The sequence below is a fragment of the Artemia sp. Qi Xiang Cuo genome, chromosome 12, assembly GCF_049724085.1.
Source record: "Artemia sp. Qi Xiang Cuo chromosome 12, ASM4972408v1, whole genome shotgun sequence".
In the NCBI taxonomy this organism is placed as follows: domain Eukaryota; kingdom Metazoa; phylum Arthropoda; class Branchiopoda; order Anostraca; family Artemiidae; genus Artemia; species Artemia sp. Qi Xiang Cuo.
Window position 1 is genome coordinate 36,895,263 of NC_142805.1, and position 12,023 is coordinate 36,907,285.

A 12,023-nucleotide genomic window follows, 5' to 3' on the forward strand; every position below is an offset into this window, starting at 1 on the left:
TTATTTCCTCCAGTTTTGTTCGGTTTTCATGGTTCTCGTTTTCTTTCCTTCATTTTAGGTGTCAGTTTCGTGATCAGCAGATAGGAAAACCCCAGAAAACACATTTCAAACTGATTTCTACCCCTGACTTCAATTGTCCCTTTTCTTCCCATCTTTCCCCCTTTTCCCCCGTTATGGTGGGGCGCAGGTTCCTTATTTCATTGTAGATGTCAGTTTCGGGATCAGCAGATAGAAAGACCCCAGAAAACATATTTCAAAGTGCTTTCTACCCCTACCCTGTATTTTTAAATTTTTTCCCCTCTTCCCCCTGTTCCCCCCGTTTTCCGTAGTACTTTTATTCTATACTGAATTTTAGATGTCAGTTTCGTGATCAGCGTATTGGAAAGCCCCAGAAAACTCACTTTGAACTATTTTCTGGGCATGTTCGGCATTTTTCCCAATTTTCCCCGCATTTCCCCCTTTTCCCCTGTTTTTCGGGTACTCGCCCCACTCGGATTTATGGGGACTTTTAGTATGTTGTACAGAATTTTTTCTGATCATTTTGGTACCATTTTCGTTTATATTGCAATTTTTTCCGGGTCAAACCCTAAAAGTCCTGGACTACAGATTGTAAGGGAGGAGACCTTTCTAAGCCTCTGGTTATAATAGGGTTTATCCTATCAGTTCTAAAAAGGATGAGAAATTCCGAAATATATTCAAAGGCTATAAATATACAAAATTTGCAAATACATGCTTTTATTTCAATCCACCGTCGTTTATGGGGGTCTCCTAGCTCTTTTTCGAAATTCCCGAAAATTTGTTTTTGCAATTAACTAGCTAAATAATAGTTACTATTCCCAAATCAGTGTCAAATAGATATTATTTTACACTTAATCAGCTCCTTAGTCAAAATGGTAAATGTAGAGCAATGTGAAATCCATCTTTTACAAGAAGGTTGGCTGCACTCTTTTAAAAGACAGATTAGGCTATCCAATGTCGTTTTTACCCGATGAACACTTATCAGCCGAAAAAGAACTAATTAACCAACATTATCTCTAATAATGTCGCAGATATACAATTTCAGAGCCTATCGATTTTCTTTCCTAGTTCCAAGTCCAAATTAAAGCAGCTCCTTGATTGGAAAGCTTGAAGTAATCCAAAAGATCATTCTACAACTCTTCAACACGAACAAGACTAGAAGATAAATGACTGCCATTCAAGTTCAAGCACTTCTAAGATATAATCAGAAATTCAAGCACAGTATAATAAATTAGTTTCAAGTAGACAATTAGTGAAATTATCACTTGGAAATTGTCATTTGATAAGTCTTTGCACCTTGAGGATAGAGCAAAGAATTTACAACTTCCAGGGTAGTTGCTTTTTTTTTTTTTTTTTTTTTAATGGCAGATACGTAAGATATTCATTTTTGCGTTCAATATAAGAAAATATCTTGAAAACCCATTTCTGTCATCCGCAAACATAGAGATTTTAAAAGGAGGGCAAGGATAAAAGGGATCCGTTTTTTAGCTTTTATCTCGTATTAATTAAAAAAAAATTTCTACAAGAGAAGTTTTTCAAAGAAAAGTTAAGAGCTACATTAGAACAAAGATGAGCAGAAACAAAGTCAAATAGTTTTTCAAGCGTATAAATACTGTAAATCACCATAAATAAGTAAATGAAACCCAAAACGAACAAACATTCAAATAAATAACTGAGTCAAACTCAAAATGAGCAGAAACTAAGAGGAGTAGGGCTGATGCCCCCTATGCCTTCCAAAGATCAGAAAATATTTTGCACTTGACTGAAAACAATCCTTATTTCCAGCGGAGTGTTTCTATTTCCCACAATATCCACAAAAAAAAATCACCATCATAACCAAGATTACTGAAAAAAAGAACGTAGGATTGACAGTTTAATATATATGCTGATATTCATCCCTAAAAGTCTTAATAATTTTAGATATATTAAATTAAAAAATAAATAAAATCTATTTTGTTTTCAGTAAAGGGAAAATTATGTTCTGATCTTCAGAAGGCAAGGAGGGCGTCAGCCAAACACCTTTTAGTTTCTGCTCATTTTGAGTTTGGCTCAATTATATATTGTAATTCTGTTCGTTTTGGGTTTCATTCATTTATTGACGGAGATTTATGGTTGTTTTACGCTTGAAAATTATTTTACATTATTTCTGCTGATCTTTGGTTTAATGCAGCTATTTACTTATCTTTGACAAAAGCTTCTTTTGTGGAAAGTTTTTTTTTTTTTTTATTAATTTTTGTCATTTCTTAATTGACATAGTCTTTTTCATTGGTTAAGAAATAATATTATAAAGCTTTTCGGTTTTCAAACAGTTCGTGGTAACGAACTGTAAGTAAGGAGCGACCCGGCTCAATGGTAACCGAAACTCTAAAAAACGGGATTTTGGTACCAATAGATACATCAAAAGAATCAGATTTTAATTCTGATTTCAAATATATAAGTTTCATTAAGTTTAATCTTACCCATCAGAAGTTACGTGCCTGAGAAAATTTGGCTGATTACCGAAAAAAGGGGGAAAGACCCCCTAAAAGTTATAGAACCTTAATGAAAATCACACCCTCATAGACAGCGTATCAGAAAACCCTACTGTAGAGGTTTCAAGCTCCTATCTACAAAAATGTGGAATTTTCCATTTTTTGCCAAAAGAAAGATCACGAATGCGTGTTTATTTGTTTGTTTGTTTTTTTTTTTTTCCCCAGGGGTGATTGTATCGACCCAGCAGTCCTAGAAGTTTGTGAAACGGTTCATTGGAACTCGAATTAAAAGTTCTAGTGCCCTTTTTAATTGACCGAAAAAAATTAAAGGCAACTATGCCCCCTCCCACGCTCATTTTTTTTCCCAAAGTCTCCCGATCAAAATTTTTAGATAGCCATTTTGTTCAGCATGGTCGAAAATATGATAAAAATGTCTTTTAGGATGACTTGAGTCCCCAAAGTCCCCGGGGGGTGGTCTGATATTTTTTAAATTTTATATTTTTTTACTTTGATTTGTTTTTTTTTTTTTGTATACTTTCTTTTTAAGTGTTTTTTTTGTGGGGTAGGTGTGGGAAGGAGAGGGGCGGGGGCTATATGGAAGGATCTTTCCATGAAGGAAGTTTTCATGGGGGAAGGGACATTGCTATGAAGGGGGCGCCGAATTTCCCAGCATTATTAAAGAAAAAGATCAGGAATTAAATAAAAAAAACAAGTTTTTCAACTGATCAACTGATTGTGATTAAGAGGTCGTTTTTAAAGAACTGGAAAAAAAAATTCGAACTATAGTTTAAAGAGCAGGGTATTGACTAGGGGGCGAACCCCCTAATATACGTGTTAAAAATTTATGAATATAGAAGTTCGTTACGTAAGTTAATTCTAAGTTACGTATATTTATTACTAATAAAAACGTTCGTAAATAAAATTAAACAAGTTTCGAGAAAGCCATTTAACCAAATATAATATGCAAATTTTTTTTTAATTATTCATTTAAGGTTATCAAAAATAAAAACCTTAATTAATTATAAAACGTTCAAAAATTAAATAAAAAAAAAAAGTTTTTTTAACTTACTTTAAGAAAAGACGTTAAAACTTAAAATGAACAGAAATTATTCTGTATATGAAATGGGCTGTCCCCTCCTCAACGCCTCGCTCTTTACTCTAAAGTTTTAGTTTCTCACAACTCTATTTTTTTAAACAATAAAAAAACTTTAGCGTAAAGAGCGAGGCGTTGAGGAGGGGACAGCACCCTTTCATATACGGAATAATTTCTGTACGTTTTAAGTTTTAACGCCGTTCCTTACTTTCAGTTAAAAAAACTTGTTTTTTTTTATTTAATTGTCTATAAGAATCCAGATTTTGGCTTACTATTTATATGTTGGACAAAATTTTTCAACAATTTTTAATAACATACGCCCTTTCGACAATCTGAATACAAAGAGTATATTTTGATTTAGGTTTACACCTCCTCAGCTTTCCCTGAAAAATATAACTAAATGCATTATTCTGGTCCTTTGACATTGTACCTAGGCTATTTTGACAAACTCGATGCACTTACACCCTTTTGTTTCAGTTCAATAGTAAGGGCAAAAGTATTAATAGTAGCAGCCCTTAAAGTTTTAAACTTAATACCCTTAGTTATTCTTAAGATATTGCTGAGACGTCTTATTGACAAACGGCATGTACATAGTGCCTTCGCTTTAGTCTGAAAGCAACATAAACTTTCTCCGTGCCTTTATTTTAAACCCCATTCCAGTCTGGATATCTTAACAAATTGGTCTATTTGGAAAACCTGGATTCACTTAAACTGTTTTGATTTAGTTCAATAGTAGTAATAGTACTAGTACTGGTAAGCAGTAACAGTACTGGTAGCAGTAGTAGAAGTAGTAGCAAAAGTGGTAGTAATATTGGTCGCCATGGGCCTCCCTGCCCCCCCCCCTGAAATTTAGACCAGAGTAGGAAGAAAATAGAAGTGTAGCAACTAATCAAAGAAAAAAAAATTCTTATTTTTGCTTTGTCTTTAAGAACTGCTATGAAACGTGTTTAGAATCACTTCAGAATTTAATTCAATTCTTAGATCTTAGATTAACCCAATATAGGTAATTATTTATCTATCTAAAAAAGACCGAAACCGGAACCCGATTTAGGGTGTAGACTAAATACTCTCAAGGGCATTCTTATGCCCTAGCAATAGTGCAACAAGCTTGATAAAGCTTACCGCATTTTGGAATTAATAAACAAAGAAAGTTTTATGTATATATACAGTGTCGTGCCCTACCAGGAGTCAGTTTGGTTTTGGTTTTTGCTCATATTTTGTCAAGCTAAAAACGCAAGTCTAATTTTTTTTATTCTTTACCTTAATTTTTAAAATATAATCCTAATTAAGGGGTGATATTCTAATTTTGCTTAAGTCTATAATGAGCATCCTGTGTCTATTCCATTGGTTGTATCCTATAAGGTCTTATCCTATTAGGAACTTTGCTTGCTTTTCTTTCATAATAATGAAACTTTTAGCTTAAACCTGAACGGGAATTTAGTCAAGATACCAGAATTTGTGAATTAAAAATATTGATCTTTTAATAAATCAAAAAATAATTATAAATAAATTACAAATAAATGGCTTAAATTAAATATTAAAATTAAAATTAATTAGTAAAATACTAGTAAAATAGTAACCTTCTTTTTTTATAGTAAAACTCTCGGCATTTTTGTACCACTCACTGTTTGAAATATGATCAGTCTGGTGGCCGGCGTTTAGCCCCCCCCCCTCCCGCAATTACCCCCTTGGAAAATACGCCCCCCGCAGAAAATATTCCCCGCGGAAAATACCCCCCCCCCCGGAAAATACCCTCCGTGTAAAAAAGGCTGTCCAAATTAGAGAATTTTATTTGGGTTTTATTTTATCTCCGCTATTCTGTTATCTGCCCCCCCCTGGAAAATATTCTGCGGGCGCCCTTGTTGGTCACCCTATAAGTTTCAACTTAATACCCTAAGGCGTTGCTGGGATACTGCTAATATACCCTTTTGATACCTTTACATAGTGTACTTTGATTCAGCTCAACAACTCCCTCACCATTAGCAGGAGCATTGGGAATAGTATTAGTGATATCAGTAGTAGAATTAGCAGTATTGGTATTAAAAGTATTCAGATTGTGCCTTTTTGGTCTATTTCAACATCCCCTCCTCATGCCCTGATAGTTTCAACTTATAATTTAAGGCGTTTCTGACATTTTTCTGATACGACTTTTCGATGACCTGCATTCACATTGTGTGTTTAGATTTAGCCAAACATCCCCCTTAAGAGTCCCTCAAAGTTCCACATTAATACCATTAGCTTTGTGATAGTAATACTAATAGCAGTAGAGGTAGTAGTACTGCTACTACTAGTAGTGGTAATATGTACATAATACATTTTTATTAGTTCAACATACCCCTCAACATGCCCTGAAATTTTCAACATGCCCCCAACATTTCCTGAAAATTTCTCCATAATACCCTTAGCCTTAGTGGTAGTATTGGTAGTAGCAGTAGTAAAAGTAGCAGTATGCATATAGTACCCTTTGGTTGGCTCAACATCCCCCTCAACATCCACTAAAAGTTTCAACTTAATACTCTGAGATGCTCCAAGGATATAGTTATTACGCCCTTTTAATAGCCTGCATCGACATAGCGTGTTTCGATTTAATTAAACGTTCCCAGAAAGTTTTACCGTAATAACCTTAGCTTCAGTAGTACTAGTGGTAGAAGTTGTAACAGCAGTTGTAGTAGCAGCGGTGGTAGTAGTACCAGTTGTATTTGTAGTAGCAGTAGTATGCACGTAGTGCCTTTAGATTAGTTCAACATCCTCCTTAAGATGCCCTGAAAGCTTCAGCTTAACACCCTAGACTATTCCTGGGATATTGCTAATACGCCCTTTTGAAAACCTGCACGCGCAGAGTGTGTTTTGACTTAGTTCAAAACTCCCCTAAATATTCCCTGAAGTTTCACCATCATACACTTACCTCCAGTAGTAGAAGTAGTAGTAGTAGCAGCTGAAGTGGCAGCAGTAGTAGTAGCGGCAGTATATAAAAGGGCACTAGATCTTTCAATTTTCATTCGAGTGAGCCCTTTCTTATGTTTCTTCAACAGCTCCTTCCATACGAAGTGCATTGGTAAGAAAAATAAAAATAATATACCGTGCCTACTTTTGCTTAGTCAACGCTGTTGCGCCCCCTATGATAACATTTTTTATAACATTTCATGATAACGTTTAGGACGGCTGAGCAGAGGCCTCTGCTGAAGCCTTAGATGTTTCCTCGTTTATCTTTACTACGTTTTCTTTTACACCATGTCTACACAATGTGGTCTTAGAACTCATTTCCTGATTAGTCATATACTTTGGCAAGCCAGTCTAATAGAAGAACATAATAATATCGTTATTTGAGCTCACTTTAAGTGTGAGTTGTTTGCAAATAAATTACCAAAATGTATGCCACGCTACTATCATGTGTGTTATAAATGTTTACTGTGAAATTTCAAACAAGCCTGGTGATGGCGTAACAGAAGTCTAGTTGAAATATGGCTCTTTTATAATATTTACAAACTTTAGTAAATGAAATACTTAAAAAAAAATATTCATCGGTGATTAGTTTAAACCCAATACAGATTATATGTTGAAGAGGGAAACATCTTACAAGACTAGTTTGCAGTTTTTGGTTCTACCGAAACAACAATTTTTTTAAGCATTGTGTGTTTACCGTTTGGTAGATGAAAAGGACGTGGAACATAGACTATAAAAAAAACCGGATGTACCGTAAATAAACGTTTATTTGTCAGTTACTTCTGAATAGGACGTTCTTCATGGATTGTTAATCTCAGAGCCATAAGTATTCACGTATCCAGCTCCGATTAACTTGTGCAATGTTATACTCCAGCACTGAATTAAATTATCCAAGGTTATATTACCGAGCTGAGTCTGAGTAATAAACAATTCATGTTTGAAATGGCATAGGCGCTACCTCCAAATTTGTTCTGAGCTTCACTCTTTTCCCCTTCCCTGCAGTTACGATCTCCTTGAAATACTTTTCTATGATCTCTTCCATCCCAATCGGGGACGACCTTCTTTTCGTTTGACGGCAGACGGATGGTCAAAAAGCATTTTTTGGCAATGTCTAATCCATCATCTGTCAAATGTGGACAAGCTATTCATTGTAGTCTGTCCGTTCTTTCATTATAGCCTTAGTACCTGGGATGGAACCAAATTTTTCGTACAGTGTATTGCTCGATATACAATCAGTCACAGTAATTCCTAAGGTTAATGCCTCAGGTTAACATATAACATATCTTCCTCAGCCTTTCGAAGCACATACATTTCAGAGCCATACTTAACAACTATCATTACTGTGGCGTTCCAATCTTAGTTCGGAGGTAAGCTATGCACCTTAGATCGAAGACTTATATTGCTATTCTTCCAAATTATTTTGGTAGAACAGGCCATCCAAGGCCCTAAAACGTGGAGTTAAAGAGTGTTTTATCATCTGATTATGTTTAAAGCAATGAAATTGTACATACTCATAATACTAAAATAAGTCTTTATATATAAAATAATTCTTTGTCTAATTTTTCTAACAAACGCGCTTCCTAGTTTCAGCATGCTTTTTATTATTTTTTTCTTTATAGTACCACTCAAAAACATGGGGCTTCAAGAGCAAAATTCCAATGTATTTGCCTAGCTGACACTTTAAAAGAAGCGTTAATCGCATTTGTTTGTCCTTTTTTTTATGTAGTTTTGCAAAACTACACATATTACTATAAATTAAAGTATTTGGGAAGAGAGATAATTTCCGCTTCTGCCTACCTTTGGATCTTACAGCACCCAATGCAGTTGCAATAAAAAAAAATCAGTCATGATCAACGCGTATCCTATTATAAAGCGCATAGCAAAGATCATGGAATCCATGGGAACTGAATAAACAAAATGCGTCGAGAGACATGGTCTCGGGGACGATTTTTCGTCCCTTAGCTAAAAAAAACTCAAAATAAAATTATTATCTCTAGTCTAGTAGAAACAAAATACTTTCCGGGCACAGTCACGGGTCAGCGGAGAGCCATAAAGAGAACCTAATGTCCTATATTTACTGAATATGTCTTAAATTCCCGCATCTTTTTCAGCTTTGAAACGCGTTTCCTTAGAAAGTTGTGTATACTGCGGTTGCAACCTTCATAAGGTTGCAACAATAATCTTCCATATGAATTTTAAGATTCAAGATGGTCAAAGAGGGCTCCCCTTGAAGCTAAGGTCAATATGGAATGACCGTGATACCTTACAAACTTTAAGTTTTAAAGAAGCTTTGGCTTTAAGAGCAATTAAGACGATCTCTGTTACAAAAATCACAGCAGATTTTCATCCATGAATAAAGTCAATTCATTGATCATTACTCTGTAAAGAAAAACTTCACAGAATTCAAAGAATACAGTCGCTAAATTTAATTTCTCAGAAAAAAATCAGGTATCCACAAATCGACGGGTACAAAAATATACCAGCCGACTACCAGCAACTGGTCACTGAGCAAACAAAGTGAAACTTTTAGTTTAAATAGTGTAAGTAAAGTTCAACTAAATCGGTAGATAAAATCTTTCCTAGGTGGCAACCCTTACACTAGTGTCATTCCTTTGGGGGAAATACGCGGAAGGGTTCTTGAGCATTTCAATAAAAAAGATCGACGTCTAATGCTAGGAGTATCTAAGTAGGATAAAAAAAAAGAAGTAAGCATGACTGCACTAGACCCTTAAGGTTCACACCGACGGTGCTGATCTCCGTTTTGTGGCCCTTCAGCCAGGAAGTGCAATGGGGGGCTGGGGGGGCAGCCATCCTGTGCTTTCGCACACCCTTCCTGTTTACCTTCACCAGATTTCTCCAGGTACCCATTTAGAGCTGGGTCGACTCTGGCTAAGCTTACTGAGTCACACCACTGACCCGCGTCCAAATAACTTGCCAAGCCAGGCATCAAACCCGTGCCCATTGGACAAAGAATTCTCAACCCAGCGCACGTCCGCTTAGCCAGGACGACTTCTTTTAATATGATACAATGAGAAATAATGCTCTTTAGTGAACCAATTTGGGTCAACTTAGAAAACAAATTTTTCATTGAAGTGGGTTACCTATTTACCTTAGATAGTGCAATTTAATGAACAGTGTGAAATTTGAACATTATGAAGCTGGATTCAAAATGAGATGTTCTACAAATCAGTGGTTCCACTTCTACGGAGCATTCGGTAGATCTATAGATCTCGATTGGTTTCGGTAGATTTGTCCCGAATGTTTCCACTGGTAGAGAATTTAAGAATCGTGGAAATCATAGAGTACAATTTGCAGATTTTTTACAATGGTAACTTATTTTTAAAAGTTCTGTTATGGACATACCACTAAAATGAAAAACTAGTTAATTCACAAAAATACAATGTATCTTTTTCAGAATATAAAGGTAACAAAATATCGATTTTTTAGTAGATCTATTTTCCCTCTATAAGGTTCTTTATTCGGATAACTAACACAATAAAAGTAAAAACATAAAAATAAGCAAATGATTTTGTGTTCTGCAAAACTGATGGGGTTTTCTAATTACAATAAGGTTTCAATAAAATTGAAATTTTAGCTTCAAACTTGGGAACATAAATCCAAATATCTTACGATTTATTTGTCTATAAGGCGAACAAGGTCAAGTCAACTTGTAAAACAAAATCCAAGCAATATTCTGGCATCAGTAAGATATGCCCTGGGTATCAAATTTTTTTTTATCCCAAATCATTTGTCTAGTTTACTAAGTCATTTCAGCCCCCCCCCCCCCACTACCATCAGACCAAATCCCTTTTGTATGGTCATTAATTTTGGACATCAACCGTTCAACGCATTGATATAAATATTCTCAACCTCCGAATAATCTCTTGAATATTTCAATTTTTAAATTTAGTTCGCTAGACACAACATTCCCAAACTAAAAACAATTATGGACAAGCTCTATTGAGACGAGAATAGAAATGAACTAAATCCCTTTTTTGACGTAGATCCCATAAATACGCACTATCTTTCAACTCTGCTAAGGTAGTCAGTGACGTCACAGGAGGGGGATATTCCCCTAACGCTCCCTCCTGCGCTTGGCTATCTACGTAAAAATGCCGCAATATCCTAATTATGGATAAAAATCGATATTTTTAGGCACGTTCACAAACCAAGAAGTACTCATTCCTACATTGAATATAATATTTCAGCAGTCGCTAAAAGGCTCATGGGCATGTAGGCGTAGACCAACATGTCCGAATTCGTTTCCTATACCGGAAAGACATCATATTTATCATAGAAAATTGGGCTAGTAACATTATGGAAAATTTACCTAATCATAACCCAAAGTAATTAATTCAACTAATGAGCAATAACTTTTGGAGCCTGTATCTCGAAAGCTGATTTTCTGAACCAGGTCCAGTTTAATACTAATCCACCAATGAATGGGACAAAAATAGAAAAGACATACCTCGGGTTCCCTCTAAGAGCCGCATGGTGTAGCGCATTGAAACCATTATTATTGGTAAGAGTAATATCAGAATGGTGATCCAGTAAAATAGCTAGCATATCATCTCTCTTCTTCGATATTGCATCATGTAAAGGAGTATCCCCTTCGGCATCCTAAAAACATCCGATGTGTGTCAAAGTCACTACTTTTAAATAAAATAATTTTAGATAATATTTATATCTAAAAGACTATTACAAGTTCTGAGACAGCTGATTCTATGATTATTTCTGCTCGTTTTAGTTTTTGTTATCACTCTTTACTCGTACATTTTTTTTAAACAAGTATAGAAAAAAAAAGTTAAAGCTGAAAGGTATAAACGAGAAATTTAAAGGCAGAATGTACAAATAAATTAAGTTTTGTAAATCCATTTTCAGCACCTAAGAAGCTCTTTTATAGCTTTGCGCGATTCCAAGCCTCATAGGAAAAGCAATATGAGAGAAATCAACTTCAAGCTTTGTCTTTCAAAACACGTGCGGATAATTCTTTCTCTGCAACAAACTTGACCTCGCTGAAATAACAATTTTTTTCTATATTGAACCACAGAGAAGAGGTCTGAAGCGTGAAAAGAACGAAATGACATCCTTAGTTGGGTATATTTGTCAGTGGGATTTAAAATACCCACTTCAAATTAGGACAGGAGGAAGTTGGTAAGTACAAAAGTATCTTAGTGAGCGTTCTATGAGAACATTTTATGACGTCGTTAAGCTCACTGTTGTTTTTTCTGTATTTTTCCAACAAAGTAGGCCATCTTCATTTCTTTTCATTTTATCACTGATTTTCAATCATCTTCCCGGAACTACTTGATTTCCAACTCAGATAACAAGAGCACATCCGTTGAAAATACATCAGGGGGCCTCAGTGGCCGAACGACTTTGAAATTTGAACCAAACATATCAAGACAAAAATATCCAACTGTTTCAACAATATTCAAATTTGCAACACGGTAGACTGGCGTAACAAAAAAAGCTGAGAAGTTGAATCGAGGGCGGGG

General features: G+C 35.3%; 2 protein-coding genes across 2 annotated transcripts in view; one reads left to right on the top strand and one right to left on the bottom strand.

Moving 5' to 3' along the window:
- LOC148946077 (E3 ubiquitin-protein ligase MIB1-like) overlaps positions 1–8,878 on the top strand; it is a 167,222-nt gene extending 158,344 nt beyond the window's left edge. The window contains exon 8 of the mRNA XM_089097596.1: positions 8,637–8,878. Within this exon, the coding sequence (XP_088953722.1) occupies positions 8,637–8,878 (242 nt within the window). The remainder of the gene's footprint in view (positions 1–8,636) is intronic.
- Positions 8,879–10,884: 2,006 nt separating this feature from the next.
- LOC148946078 (E3 ubiquitin-protein ligase MIB1-like) overlaps positions 10,885–12,023 on the bottom strand; it is a 213,637-nt gene continuing 212,498 nt past the window's right edge. The window contains exon 12 of the mRNA XM_089097597.1: positions 10,885–11,145. Within this exon, the coding sequence (XP_088953723.1) occupies positions 10,885–11,145 (261 nt within the window). The remainder of the gene's footprint in view (positions 11,146–12,023) is intronic.